Source organism: Choloepus didactylus, chromosome 2, assembly GCF_015220235.1.
Source record: "Choloepus didactylus isolate mChoDid1 chromosome 2, mChoDid1.pri, whole genome shotgun sequence".
Lineage (NCBI taxonomy): Eukaryota > Metazoa > Chordata > Mammalia > Pilosa > Megalonychidae > Choloepus > Choloepus didactylus.
This window is the reverse complement of record NC_051308.1, coordinates 28,412,678-28,428,606: the sequence shown is the minus strand read 5'-3', so window position 1 is coordinate 28,428,606 and position 15,929 is coordinate 28,412,678. Positions and strand designations below refer to the sequence as shown.

The following is a 15,929-nucleotide window of genomic DNA, read 5'->3' as shown; positions in this document are numbered from 1 at the left end:
CCTGCAGGTCAGCCTGTGACATTTTATCACTTTGATGCCCATATAACTAAATCTGCAATGTGCAAAGGAGGAATTCCTTACTGCTTTCATGGGCTTGAGTAATTCCTGGTACCTAAAATCAATTTTGATATATTTATATTAGCATGGGGTCTGAGAGTGAATGAAGGGAATTATTTCTTGATATTGCTACAATAGTCACCAGAGAGGAACTCCTATTTTCATTTCTTTGTTTAATCAACATGTCAGCCATTTAAATGAAATAATACCTAAATGCCATATATATATATATATCTACATTGGTTTTGCTTTTAAACATTTTAACAGCCTAGCATATTTTAGAGCACAGCTTCCCAGCCTGTATGCCATGAATGGGTTATAAAAGAACCCAATATGCAGCATCCTTCAGCCCTCAAGGTGGGCAGGGGAGCCTCCAGGCCACTTACTTCTGGCCTCCAGCAGCTTTACCCATTTATCCTGATGTGCTCAATAAATTTCATTTTTTATTGTGCTATGAAGTATAAAATTTGGGGAAGCACTGTATTAATAAAGACAGAATTTTTAGAATGCAAGAGCAGGAGGGATCATACTACTTTCTTGTAAGCACAAGAAAGCACAGAGGAAAAAAGATTTTAAAATCTACCATTTCCTCAAATACATGCTGAATCAAGACCCTCTATCAAATAGTGCATATCCATTTCAACTAGGTAAAAACATGTAATTTTGTATGTGTGTGGAAATTCTATGAGACATAGTCTAATTTTTTCTGTCCTTAAAAGCATGTATTGTTAGATAACAATCCTCAAATTGAAACATACAATAAGCGTTACCCAGATTTTAGATATATAATCTTTTCTTATTACCTCCCATTTGACTTCATCATTGATTTGCTAGTAGATGTATCAAATAAGCATAAGCATACTGCCCAGCTCTCAGTGTTGGAAACTGACAGTGGAGATAAAACAGATGCATTTAAAGTTTTATAGAGGGTACCTGAACAGTCAGTGAAACTATGCATTTTGCATTTTGTATCTATCAAAGGGAAGAAGGAAAAACCATAAGGTTTAGAAGAGAGAACCAAAGAAAAGCAATTTGTAAATATTTTTCTTCCTCCTTTACAGAGAAGGTTCCTAAAAATGTATGACTGAACACTCTTTATATGTTAGTATTAAATGCAGTAAGGAAGTGATTTCCAGATGTTTTTGATATCTAGTCCATTGGTTCACTTTGGAAAGACTTCAGGTGATTCTGTGTATCCTTCAGGTTTGGGAATCACCCCGCTAATGGTTCTTGTATTCTAAGGAAACTTTGTCATCTATTCTTGGAAAATTATCATTGATTTTATTATAAGAATGGACATTTAGTTACCATGTGATTTAAGTTTATGCAGGTTTAGTTTGGGGAATAATTATTTTTTAAAATGACACATCTCTGGCTGTTTGTCTATACTTTTGATGGACAAGTTGTTTTTGTCAGTCATGCTTGGCAAAATGACATTTTTAGAATGGTGAGAGAAGAAAAATAATTGATGGAAGAAAGTGAACACTATTATAGAATTACTGACTTGAAAATTATGAAATATTTAGAAGTTTTTTTATTTTATTCAGAAGAAACTTTTGCATATGGAAGTGTTTTTAATGAAGTTATTGAACTGGCAAAGTGTTTTATAGGGGTCTATTCTTGAACTTTGCTCTTTCCTTTGAAATACAATGTTGTCAAAAGAGTTTAAGAATCAGCCATTAAACTTTCTACTGTTGAAAAATTACCAATAATAATAGAACTAGGTTTTGAGTTTATAAATTATATTAACATATTAAAACAGACATCTAAAAAAAAATTAAAAACAGAGCACATATGTTTTTATTCAACAAAACAACAGACTCTCTAGTATATACTTCTCTTTCCCATTATGGGAAGTTAGGTGAGAGAAGAAGAGACTGTTGTTTGAAAGAGAAAGAAAAAAGGCGAGAAAATCAGAGGCAGACAGAGGTTATGAGGAAGAGAAAGAACGGGAGAGAGAGAGAAATCACAGGTAGGAAGAAACAGAACTAGGCAGAGAATCTTGATAGTCCTGACTCGTTTCAGTATTCAGGACTCTGCAAAGTAGGTTTAATTTCTAGTTTCTGGTTAGTAGAGAAACTTAAGATGCAAGATGTCTGAATTTGGATAAAATAAAAGAACTTAAACTTTTAAAAGATTCAACAATATATTTAGGGTTCACTCAGCTTTCTGTATACAAATTGGAGACATTCACTTCTCTGAAATCTGGTATATGTAAAACATTTATTGAGCAGTTAGTTCACCTGGGTAGCAGATTTTAGTACTATATAAAAGGTTACGTCTATTCTGATCTTTCCTTTGGTGGAGATAAACTTGTATTTATTTTCTGGTTTATGAGACATTTGCTGATATGACATGTCGCAAATTTAATGTCATCTCATGTTACATGATTGGTATCTGTTTATGTTCATATGTAGAGTTCTGTTTTAAATTTAATATTGACTTGAGAGTTCAGGTGAGCACTCTACAATGTCATCATATTAAGGAGTAGAGTAAGTATCTGTTCCTTAAGTAATTTTATTATCATTCACTCTGCTCATATATTTTTCATATGTGTATTTCTTATATGTGGTAAGAGAAGTTTCTACTTGGTATACCTATAGGTTGTATCTAAATGATTGGGCCAAGTTATGGTGCCCATCTATGTAAGTCTGTAGAGTTACAAATCCAAATACAAATGTATTTTTGTGTGATGATAATCATAATTTGGGGTTCAAATCGGAAAAAATGATTATATTTTTGTTATTTTTAATTGTGGTGGCTTCGCACAAACTCCTCTCTGAATTTCATAATTTTCTTTTGTGGAAGGTGATCTTGCTATTTGGATAAATCTTTCAGATGTAGCATTTTCTTTCTTTCTTTTTTTTTTTTTACTTAATGGCTTCAAAGGGATTCCAACTTTATAATATTTGTGTTATATATTTTTATTAACTGTTGAATGTTTGACTTGGATATTCTTTTTCTTTTTATGTTTAAAGGGGTTGGTATTTCTTTATTACGAAGAATTACAAAAGAGAATATCACCTTACCTTACAAAATAAGGTTTAGGCTTGATTTACAACCACCCACCAAAAAAAAATGTTTCTGTAAGTGAATATTTTATAATAGCAATAGATGCCCAAGAGAATTTGTTGGAAACCGTCTACCTAGAAGAAGATGCTCATCTCATTGGGATTGTTTAGATCATATTCAATTATTTTTAAAAAAACAACAAAAAAAGAAAGAAAAAGATTGATGTTTGCTTTGAAAGGTTGATTCAGCTTTAGTCCTCAGAACTTACATCATAATGGCTCTTAAAGCCATAGCACTCTTTCCCATTGGTTTAAAAATCAATAATTTCATCATCATAAAGTATGTGAAAAAATGTGTTTCTCTTAACACGTAAATTAGGAAACTACAGTTTGTAAGTACTGAAAATTCTGTCAACTACAACTCTTTCCTCTTTCCAAAATACCTTACTCAACATTCAGTAATTTTTCAAAACTGTATTTTCTTGTTGTTGATAACTGTAAAACAAATTATGTCATTTTTCTTAATACACAGTTGGAGAATTTGATGCTGGATAAAGATGGCCATATAAAAATTACAGATTTTGGACTTTGCAAAGAAGGGATCACAGATGCAGCCACGATGAAAACGTTCTGTGGTACACCAGAATATCTGGCACCAGAGGTAGGCTTTGGTTACATTAATAGGAAAAAAATTAATCTTGACATAATGTTTTGCAAAGTAAACTTTTTTTAAAAAAAATGTAGCACCTACTACTTTTATGTGGATTTCACCTGAATCAAATTTATTTTGTGCCAACTTGTCTAATGTGGTATTATAGGGGCAAGAATATAAAGAAATTAATTTTTCTAAACTTTATGAGCACAAAGACCCTAGCTGTAGTAGATTAAGTCAATTTTTATTTCTTGGCCATGTATATTTTATTCCTTGGTCATGCTCATTTTAATTTATTCATTAAAATAGAATAGTTGAATGTTTAGTTTAGTCCAAGTCCATCTTGGACTTGCCTTAGAATCAAAGAAACAATGATTATTTGAATTTGTAGTATTGCAGGAACTTGAATTTGATACTACATTATAGGAAATTATTTCATTGACAAAGTTAATGAAATGACAGTGGCTACATTTTGGAATTTGTGTCAGAGAAAGCTCTTACCCAGTGACCTTCCCAGGCTGAGAGTGCCACAGTAATTCATTAATTTGTTTGTTCAACAAATTTTTATTATGTCTACTATGCTTGGTGTACCTACTATGTATTTACTGTAATACAGTGGGTATTATTCTCGGTATTGTGGTTACAGGAACAAGACAGGAAAAGACCCTTATCTCAGAGAACTTACTTCTAGCATAAGGAGACATAATAAAAATCAGTATGTAACATAATATCATGTAGTGAATAAGTGCTATAAAGAAAAAAAAAAGCAAGGTTAAAAAAAGGGTATGGGGTAGTGACTATTTTAAGATAACATTCCAGTTACTATTGTTGTGTGACAAACTACCTCAAAACTCAATGGTGAAAAACAACCATTTTATTGTAATCACAGGTTTTCTGAGTCTGGAATTCAGATGGAACAGCAGGGATGGGTTATCACAGCTCTGTGATGTATAGGGCCTCAACTGTAAGCACTTTACAGCTAGGGGATGACTCTGTGGCTGGAGAAGGGCGGTATCTGATTTGGCATTTGATGTAGGCTAAACTGGGACCTTAGCAGTATTATTAAAAGAAGCATTTATACTAACCCTCTCTGTATGACCTGGGCTTCCCCGGAGCATGGGAGCTTCAGGGTAGTTGGACTCCTTTGGCTGTGAACTCTAAAAGTGAATGCCCCAAGGAACAAAATGGAAGCTGCATTTCCTTTTTCTTTTCACCAGTAAACCATAAGGAAATGTTTTACTAATTTAAAAATATATATATTTTCATAGTATATTTTTATAACAATTGTATTGGAATGTAATTCATATACCATAAAATTCACCCTTTTATGCATATAATTCAGTGGTTTTGTAGTATATTAACAGAATTGTATTACCATCACCACTGTCTAATTCCAGAACATTTTCATCACCCCCAAAAAATGAAACTCCGTATCCAAGCAGTCACTCCTTAGTCTCCTCTCTTCTTCCCACAGGTCCTGTAACCACCAATCTACTCTCTGTTTCTATTGATTTGCCTATTCTGGACATTTCATATAAAAGAAAATAGACAGTATATGGCCTTTAGTGTCTGAATTCTTTCACTTAGCATAATGTTTTCAAAGTTCATCCATGCTGTAACATGTATCAGAACTTCATTCACATGTATGGCTGAATAACATTCCATTATATGGATATACCACATTTTGTTTATCCACTCAACAGTTGCTAGATATTTGGGTTGTTTCCACTTTGGGGCTGTTAGGAATAATGCTGCTATGAACATTGTGTATGCACTCATTGATGACCTCATTTCAGGAGTCACATATCATAATTTCTGTCATATGCTTGGTTGAAGCAGGTCCTAATCTCATGCAGATTAGGTGGAGACAGACACCCAAAGCAGGAACAAGCTCAATTTTTTCCACAAATTCCAATTTAGTGTAGCTAGAGCAAATAGGGAAGGATTAATTTTTGATGGTTAGAATTACTATTATCTACTATGTGCCACTACTATATAAGTATATTGCATCAGTTAACTCATTTAATATTTGGAATAGTTTTGAAACCTGATGTATTAAAGATGAGGGAACTGAGGAACAGATTTTTTTCACAAAACTTGTGTGATATACACAGCTCAGAGGTAATGGAGGTAGAATCAAGATGCTAACTAGGACCATCTGACTCCAAAGCCCACTTTTTTTACTGTTTTAGTTACATCATCGCCCCCAAAATAAATCACAGTTTCAAGGCCACTTATAGGTGTAAATAATTGTAAGTTTTTAAGTGGGTGCTTTGTAAATAAATGTTCAACAGGAAAAGGGTAATCAAAAGAAAGTAGGAATAAATTCACAATGATACCAGCACTCCTTATGTATACATATATTAACTCATGCCTGTTTATTATTATAGTAGTTCTTTTCAATTAGGAATTAAATTTATGTTTCAAAAATGTTGAGTTGTAAATAAGTGTTAATGTTTGAAATACAGTAAATTTCCAACTATTACTTTCTTGGGGGCTGCCAAAAAATAACATTTTTTAAAATGTTAAAATCTACAGGAGTTTAAAATTCTCCGTTTTTATGACTGAATTAGGTAAAATTTTAGAAACACTATTCCTTGTTTATTCAAATACAAGCTAATATTTTCTAAATAGGAATGTTTTGTGAAGGTCATGAAAAACAAATTCTTTGTTTCTCTGGAGTTCAATTACCCTTGCTATACATTTTCCATGGATGATGATATCCCATATTTAGAATAACAAAATTAGTTGTGTCACAATTGGGGAAAATCATTTCTGAAGAAGATAAATACATCTAATTTCAGAAGCACATGATCTCCTGAGAAACAAAGATATTGTTTTCTATGCAAATGTCATCAACTGAAGAACAAAACCAAGAATTTAGCGCAAGAGGCTGATTGTTTCTAAATAGAAAGTTTACAGTTCACAAGAAATTATCAATTTCTTTTTAAAGATAAGTATGAAAACATTTCTGCATACCTTTTTTTTAATACTGCGAAAGTGCCTTTAAGAGCAGCTTATGGTTGATACATGCTTATTCATAAATTAAAATATTGACACCTTAAAAGGGAGAGTGATCATTGTAGTTATTTTTCAAGGATAACAAATCTTGAAACAACTAACTTCTTATGCAATTTTAATTCTTATAATTATATTTAAATATTTGTGTCATATACTGTATTTTTGTTAAATCAGAGTTACTTTCATGTTTGCCTTCACTTTTACAAACAATAATTTAGCTGCTTTATTCTTGTCTCCAATATGGACCATTTCACCAAACAATATTCACTCATTAATTAAATATTTACTGAATATTTACTAGGTATTAACATTATGTTAGATACTGGGAATACAAAGATAGCAAGAAATGGTTTTTGCCCTCAAGTTGCTTGCTGTTTACTAAGTGATAAGATATGCAAAATAATTATTACTATGCAGGAAGATACTGCTGTTCTAGAGTTATGTGCCGGTGTAATGGAAAGAAAAGCGAATTGCATAAGCCTGCTTGGAGAGTCCGGGACTATAATGGGAAAGCAGAGAGAGGGAGACCTGGACCCATAGGTAGGAATCAGAATGCAAAGGAGTTTAGATGTGATTTTGTGGGTGAGAGAGTCACTGGTGAGATTGTGACTTCAAGGCAATAATGCGCCCAGCTTTACGTGGTTAGTGTTAGGGGAGGATTGGCAAGAGCTGAAACTAGCCTCTTCCCTTTACTACAGATGATGTCTCTCACTTTTTTTGAGCCCTGAAATTTCTAGCGCATACCATTTTTAATCCCAGCCTGTTCTTGATGATAATATAAGTAGTAGTTTAGCAGACTGGAATACATTCTTGAGTACTGCTTCTTTTGTGAGTGACTCACTGTCAATATTTTCCCTTTTCCTGTTCTCGTAGAACTTTTTTACTCATGATGTAGATCTCTTGCTGGAATCATACTTCATCTACCCTTGGTCATCCTTTGCCTTTTAAATGATTTTAATCTGGTAGATATGCTTTGCTATTAAAAGATAGATGAAGGATATTTCTAAGATATATATATATTTTAATGTTAGAAATCAGTTGAAAATTAGTTTATTAAATGTCCAATATGTCAGATTCATAGCAGAATTTTAAACAAACTTACGTTTTAAATTAACTTACTTCTTCTTGGTGCAAAGACCACCAGAAAAGAGGTATTGTATTTTTAAAATATGTCATTTGATAAAAGAGAATATTTAGAAAAGTAATTGTTCCGTTACCTCTTTTGATGAAGAATGGAGCTTACAATGCAGTTTCCCAACATCTCAAGAATTATAGATCTTTATTGTTATTTATTGTTAAAGGAAAAATCATGCTCTTTTTTTTTTTTACTGAGGCTGCAATATGCAATCCTAGCAGGCATATAAGCTATGCATTTAATATGCTAAATCTCTAAAAATGCTTTAGTCTGTACAGTTTTAAATGAGTGAATTTTTGCTCTTTTAAGAAATGTAAGTATCAGAAGGAAATAAACTTGACCTACAGAAAATTAAGGACCATAAGATATCTTGAGGTGATTTTGTTTCTGTAACATATACTGTATTTTCACACCTAGATGTTATAAAAGAAATTTGAAATTACATATAAACTCGAACTGTTAAATTTTATTATTTAATTTCCCTCTCATTGAATATAACCATTTTATGCAGTGCTAATTATTTTGAGTCTCAGCTTTGCTCAAGAGTTAGCAGTACCTGATCAACTTTCCAACTGTAAAACAGTTTGAAAATCAAATGTAGCTTACATGCAAGACCCAACAAAATTAAAAGTGTTAAGTACGTTTTGGCAGTTCACTTTTATTATGCCCAGTCCTCAAATGTACCAGCAGATAATCATCTGAATGTTAGTTATTTTTCACATGCTTATGTGATCACACAAAAAGTACATGCTAAAAAGAAGCAGATGGTGACAGATGGGGAAGGTTGAATAAGGTGGTTTTGGAAACCTAGAGAAATGCACTTCTGTAATAGTGTAAAAATAAAAATTATTTGATAATCAAGTTAGAACTAACAAAAAGATTGCAAAAAATGACTGGATTGTTGAAAAATGTATAGTCTCTCATTACAGTTGTTATTTAGCAAAAAATATATAATTTTATTTCTTCTAATGTTATTTCATTTTGGTGGTTGAAAAATGCATTAAATTTTTATGCACTCTTAATTTTCAGAACCCCATTTTTAGAAAACATACATTGCTGTAATGTTATTCATTTTTCTTTTGAAACCTAGTAATATCTTTAATATAAGAATATTTTGAAAATATATAGTGTATATAGAAATATATATAAGTAGGTCAGAGTATTTTGATAACTTCTGATACAAAGATTTGCTCAAAGTAATTGTAATGCTATATAGATAGTAGCACAAATGGAAATTAAATTCTCTATCAATTTAGAGCCAAAGGTATGCATTTACCTCTTTGAAATAAGTTGAGTGAATCACATAAATTAAGAGTAAAGATAATGCTAGTATGGGGATAGCACAAATGAGGGGGGTGGTTAGAACCTAACGATTTAAATGTATAAAATAGAATTCAATTTAAATATTTTAAGTCCAACAAAGAATAAATGTAGAAGATAATCATTTTATGGTCCCTGGCAATATATTTTTTAGGATATTTTAAGAGAAATGAATGAGGCCAAAGTTACATAAGTTTACACATTTGATCTCTAAGGAAAAATCATAGTATACATAGTTACATTTTTATTAGCCTTAAGACAAAATTCTACTATATTCTAATAGCTTATGGAGCTAGTTTTAGAATTTACAAGCTTTTTATAAAAAGAAAAGTGGTTCTTAAATTGACTGTATGCAATCCTATTTTATTCATTAATAATTCGTATAACACCTGTCCTCCAAAAGTTTTTTTGAAAATCTTCGTCTTTCTGGTAGTTCTAAAAGGGTCTAATCAAATACATTAAAGGGGAAAATTAACTAAAGAAGCATAGTGATTAGTTCACGTAGATGTTGTCTGCTTTACAGTTAGTATTTATATTTAAGAACTAACTGTCCTTATGAGTTGGCTTAATACTTAATTGAATATATTTAACCCATTTCTTTCTTTACTACAATGCTGTTTTATACTGTTTCTGATAATATTAAAACCGTCTCATTTTGTCGCATAATCAAATGTTGTTTAAATATGAACTAAAATTTTAGTTCCATTTTAGTGCCTGCCAATGCTTATGAGTGGCAGTTTTCCTTACCTGTAGGTCTGTCAGTTCTTGTAGTAGCTGTTTTCCATCTAAACATCTTTTTAAAGTATGTGGTCTTTTGGCTTTAACAGTCAGAATAGTTGGATCAGCTCTTTGATATGCTGCTAGTTGAAGCACAAAGTTTATTTTTAAATTCTCTGAATCATGAGAATATACACAAGACTAAACCTAATTGTGAGCATTAGTGTTTTCCTATGGCTATTTTTATTTCAGTTACAAAGACCCAGTTTCTTAGAACCCCATAATGTCTTTTGCTTCAGGATAAAAAGGAAATATAGAAATCTCTAGGAAGATATAAGTATGATTTGATCACCAGCATTTGATCACCAGCAAGACAGATATTCTTTTGTCTTGTTCAAAGATTTTGCCTGTTGAAGTCAGTTTGTTTTTTAAAGTACAATGTCCACTGTGTGTATTTGTGAATGCTTGCTAAGAAATGGCCATAAAGCTTATAGCGTTCTAATTCACAGCAAGTGGCATTTACAGGTTCAGTGTCTTAAGGATTAATAAAGCAGTTGAGAACTGGTTAAAATATATACATTTATGAAGAAGATGGAATTTATAATTCTTATGAATAACATGTATACTTTTCCTGAAGTTATAATACATTTTAAAACCTGAATTAGAAGATCTATAGGTCCTTTTTTTTTTAGTACCTTTGATGTTAAGAATATATGAAGGGTTCCATAAATGATAAAATACAGAGATGTATGTTTATATATAAAATATACATATATCAGTTACCTGAAATGTAAGGTTACCAGAAAACAATTTTTTTTTGAATTAACGGTAAATTGGTGTATCCAGGTTCGCAGTTTACTTTCACAACATAGGTGTGCAGACAGTTTGTTTAGATGTTTAATTTTTCCCCCATCTGTTCTGTCAGGACTACTGATTGAGTAGTAAGCCACTCCAGGGCATACATAGACTCCTTATAATTGCTTGCCTTGGGTGCATTGTGTGGCCTGGCCAGCAAGCTGAGAGAGATGTCTCCTCAACTTCCCAGTAAATCCTAATTGGTAAAATAATACTGGAATGAATATTTTTTTTTGAAAATGCCCAATAGCCAAATAAATATTTATATTGGGAACTTTAAATAATAATACTATTTTTAAAAATATGTAGTTTCTTGTTTAATGTATTTCTTGAAAATAGGTATTTGGATGATTATTCAAAAGCTATTTGTGATGATTTTTTTTTTTTAATTCACTTGCTTGTTTTGTAAATGGAAGTGTCCTCATCAAATATCATTGTGACCTCTTTGAACTTTAGGTTTTATTATATCTAAAAATGAAGCAATCTTTGGGTTCTAGTGGAAAAATTGAAACTAAACCTTGTTGTTTTAAGCTTGTTCTCTGGGTTTTGATTTGATGTGACTTCTCATCATTTACAACATTTACATTTATTTCAGTGCTCCAAATCTCCTCTTATTCTTTATCTCTGGGCATTTGTTTTAAATGTAAGTATTAAAATAAAGCTTACCTGTATGATTACAAAGCACAGTAGAGATAGAAGAAAATGCTAAATGTCTGCATTCACGTTTAAACCTCGAGTTTAATTTGAAAGGCATTTACATTGGTTTTAAGGAAAAGAGTTAACTTCTTTTGGATTAACTCTTCAAGATAAGGTTTTTACTGGATTATTTTTCCAAGAGTAGGTTTTGATCTGTGTTTACATCCAAATTATGTAAGCAGCATTTTAATGGAGTTGACATGTGCTTTACCATTGTTGTACCTCTACTTCGGATCAGCTCTCATGATAACCGTGAAGTAAATTAGCCTTTTTGCTAGAACAAACATCACCAGAAATAGCCAGAAGAATTACAGCACTTAGATTAAGTGAATATAAATTTTATATGTTAGTGTAATCTTGAGTAAGGGAGGAAAATTATTTTCTAAAAATAATTTTATAGAGGCTATTGCATTTGAAATAATTTGACTCTATGATTTCTATGGTATTTCAAAGTAGAGTGTTTTGTAATAGTTTTGATTTAAGGAGAGAGAGAGCATTTTGTATGAACAGTAGGAACATGTTTTATGTTATATATCCATGTGCAGAACATTGTAATCACTTTTATTTTTATTTCTTGTATGTTTCATTTCATCTTACAGCTGTTTGGAAGGCAGGAGTGTCTGGTTGAGCAAAAATTTTAATTGATAGCAAAGACTCTTTGATAAAGAGGACCGGCTGAGTTGTTTGGTGTTTCTCTTCAGCATTTCTTATGTTTCCATGTTAATAAGTCATACATTATGTTCAGTATAAAATAGCAGCTAACTATTCTAATTATAGCATTATGTATATATATATCAATGAAAGCATTTATGTTCAGAAGCAAAATGACCTACTTTGAGAATTGGTATTCATTTTACAAAGCTGCATAAAATATATTTTATTTTAATATCAAACATTCGTTTACAGTGCAGTTTTATTTGTCAGTTGCTTACTTCTCGTCAAAAAATAAAACCCTTTTTTTTATGTACTCACTTTCCCTTCTGGCTGCAAACCAGGTATTTAAACAAAAATAAAGGATTGCCAGTTTTGCCAGCTGGGAATGAGAACCCGGCTGGTGAAATGTGGGTTCGGGAAGCAGTTAATCCAGCTTTTATGCTTTTTATGGTTTTATGAAAAAGAAGGTTAAAAACTACATTTGGCTCTTTTTGCATGTGTACCTCTGTTCTGCTGGTATTGTAGGAATGCAGCAAAAGGTTACTTAGATTTAAAATTTTTTCTTGTTAGGTAAAATCCTGTATCAGTAAGATAAAGGCCCACAAACATTACATTCTCCTAACTGGCCATGAGATAGGTCCTTGAACGATTATCATAATTTTTAAAAGTCACTGGTATTTTAAAATTAGATATATAGCATTTCCTTTAACTTAAGTACACAAATAGAGTTCCTTCCTTTGCTTTAGAAATAACCTAATATTCTCATATTACTCATTTCAGACATACAGAAATTTGAAATTTTTTTGGCTAAAGAGGAAAACTAGAATTTGTTGTTTTGTTCTTCCAGAAAATATTTTGCTTGTGATTTACAAAGGATTTTTCTGAAAACATAGGAACTGGGCTTGTGTTCATATCTTGCCAATGCAGTTCCTAGTCTTCTTTAGCCCAGAATAAAAATGTTACAATTGAATTAAGAATCTTTTTATAGCTTTGCTAAAACATATACTGAATGTATCTTTAATGTAATGTAATTTTTGTCTTGAAATTATATCCTCCATCTTTAAAAATCTGTCTACCAAAGTGCCTTTTATAGAATTTGTAGATAATCATGTTACTGTCATAAAAAATATCTGCAATTCTATGAAATTACTTGTAAATTTTAAATAAAAATCACATTGGAGTAATCATCAAAGTATTTAATTAATTTAGACCAAGACATTTTAGAACATGAGTATTACCTGATTCTGCATCAAATCTCTTTCTTATGTAATCAGTTAAAAGTTTTTTTTTTAATTGATAAATTTCATATATCTGGTTTTCTTGATCTGGATCTCCCTAAGATGATAGGATCAATAAAGTAAGCTTTAAAATTATTCAAATATGGTTATTTAAAATAAAATCCTGAAAATTCCATTGGATATGAAATCTAATAAAAAGGTAAAGCCAAACTTTTTTCTGGGACAAATATCAAGCTGCCGTGTTCTGATTTCAGCAGATTGCTCTAACATAGCCTACCAGGTACTTTCATATAATTTCTTAAAAAGCTTATTTTGTGTGTAATGTAAATTTTGGGAAACAAATTTAAGGACATGTACCACACAGAGATAAAATACATGATTTCTATTGTTTGGGTTCAACAGATTTTTGTTGTGAAGTACTTAAGTTTTGGATACTGAAGTTTATTGCAACCTAAACCTTTATATTAACTTTCTTGATTAAATATTTCCTGAAAGACCTAACCATATAGAGACCCCCAAAAGCTATAAATTTATTTTAATGGTTGTCATGTCCTGTATCCTTCTCTATGAAGTTGCATTTGTTTACTCCTATATTTTATTATTCAATTTGTATTTGGAATACAAAAATGTATAAGGCACATTATATGTTCTTTAATCAGTGTGGAGTTACTGTAAGATGTTACTTAAAGTCCAATTAGTGGAACCAGAATGAAAAATTAAGTAGGCCTAAGAGAAAATAGACAAGTAAGCAAACCCTTTTCATTTGATCCTTAGTGTGCTCATATACTCATTTGCTTGGAATATTGTGATACGACCTGTCCCCTGTTTTGTACACTGATCATTTCTGAATGTACATTGAATATTTCACATATCTTTTAAAGGATGCATCATAGTTTAAACGTCAAGGTCTCGGAATAGCCTACCTTGGCTTCGAAAGTTGTGATTCATTTTTATGTAAAAATCTTTTGTTTTTTGCATAATGCTTTAAAAGTTAATGTGTAATAATTAATCTTTTTTATTGGTTTCACTTTTAGGTGTTAGAAGATAATGACTATGGCCGAGCTGTGGACTGGTGGGGCCTTGGGGTTGTCATGTATGAGATGATGTGTGGGAGGTTACCTTTCTACAACCAGGATCATGAGAAGCTTTTTGAGCTAATACTTATGGAAGATATTAAATTTCCTCGAACACTCTCTTCAGATGCAAAATCATTGCTTTCAGGGCTCTTGATAAAAGATCCAAATAAACGGTAAGCCTCAGATAACACTCAGTGAGTTACCAATGGATGTGGTTAGAAATTGTGATATGGAAATGAATTCAAATATAACTAACTCCAAGAAGTGATGTCTTAAGTGTAGACATCTTCCCACTGAGATACTGACTTATTTTTAGCACATAATATAGAATATTTTAAAGAGCTCCTCACTTTTTCTCCAGCTTGGAAATGTTATGCAGATTTTACTAAATGAGGACATTGAGAGCTTCATTATCTATATTATGAGCGAATAATTTCTTAATTGCCCTGTGGCTTGATATTTTGGGTAAGGAAGATCTCTTTATTTTTTTCCTTTCAGTCTCTGAGTCTACATTTCTGCTGATTTACACTGTAAAATAGAATAATAGACTAGTTTCTATACGCTCCCCTGCCCCAACCTATGTCAGCATATCTAACTACTTTCTTGTTTGTCATTTGAAAATACTCTTTCCCATTCATGGCTAAAAGGATTGAAAAGAAAAAAAATGTCCACACTTTGTATTCCTGTTTTTGTAGCTGCAGCTATGACTTAAAGAATACTACAGCCTTTGCTGCTTTACTCAATGAGTCTACAATATTCTTTGTTCATATTTATATGTTAATTTACATATACATTTTGTAAATCATATGTGAAATCACTACTAATTTTTAAATGTCCCTTTTATTAATGTTTGTGCATGTGTATATGTATATGTGTGTAAATGTGTATGTGTATCCTTCTATCTAGATATCTCTGTATATCTGAAAGTCTGTTAGATCATACTCATCGCAAGGATCAAGACTATTCCATATATTGTGAATTTTCCACAACACCTCACATAATGTTTTGTTACAATCTTCTGTTCATGATTGCTGTTCAGTATATATTTTTTGGCAGTCTAGATGAGTGAGTGAAAAAATAAATAAATTCCAAATTTGGGTATTCTTTACCTTAGAGATGCTTCTAGCTTTTCAGTTCATAAGGGAAGTGATTTTACCTTCAGCAGAGATAGGCAAGCATAGTAAAAGAGGTATCACCCTTTGGCTTTGTGAAGAACCATTTAAAAATGTTTTGTAATCATAGTAACTGAGATACTACCTTATATTTATAAAATGCTTTTGTTTTCTTTTTCAGAGCACTTTAACATCTGTTATCTCCCTTGTTCTTTTTAGCAGTCTTTAGAGTAAATAGGGCAGATGTTATTTGTTGTTACTCTTTGAGGAAAAAACAGAGGTCCAGGGGCCCAGAGTTAAGTGATTTATCCAAGGTCTCACAGAAAATATGTGCAGAAGCAAGAGTAGAAATCAAGCCTCTTGGTACCTATTCAGTGTTTCTTCT

General features: G+C 31.6%; 1 protein-coding gene across 7 annotated transcripts in view; it reads left to right on the top strand.

Moving 5' to 3' along the window:
* AKT3 (AKT serine/threonine kinase 3) overlaps positions 1 to 15,929 on the top strand; it is a 413,894-nt gene that overhangs the window by 333,252 nt on the left and 64,713 nt on the right. For all 7 annotated transcript variants that reach the window (XM_037822276.1, XM_037822269.1, XM_037822307.1 and 4 more), the window contains 2 exons: positions 3,601 to 3,729; positions 14,391 to 14,605. In XM_037822276.1, the coding sequence (XP_037678204.1) occupies positions 3,601 to 3,729; positions 14,391 to 14,605 (344 nt within the window). The remainder of the gene's footprint in view (positions 1 to 3,600; positions 3,730 to 14,390; positions 14,606 to 15,929) is intronic.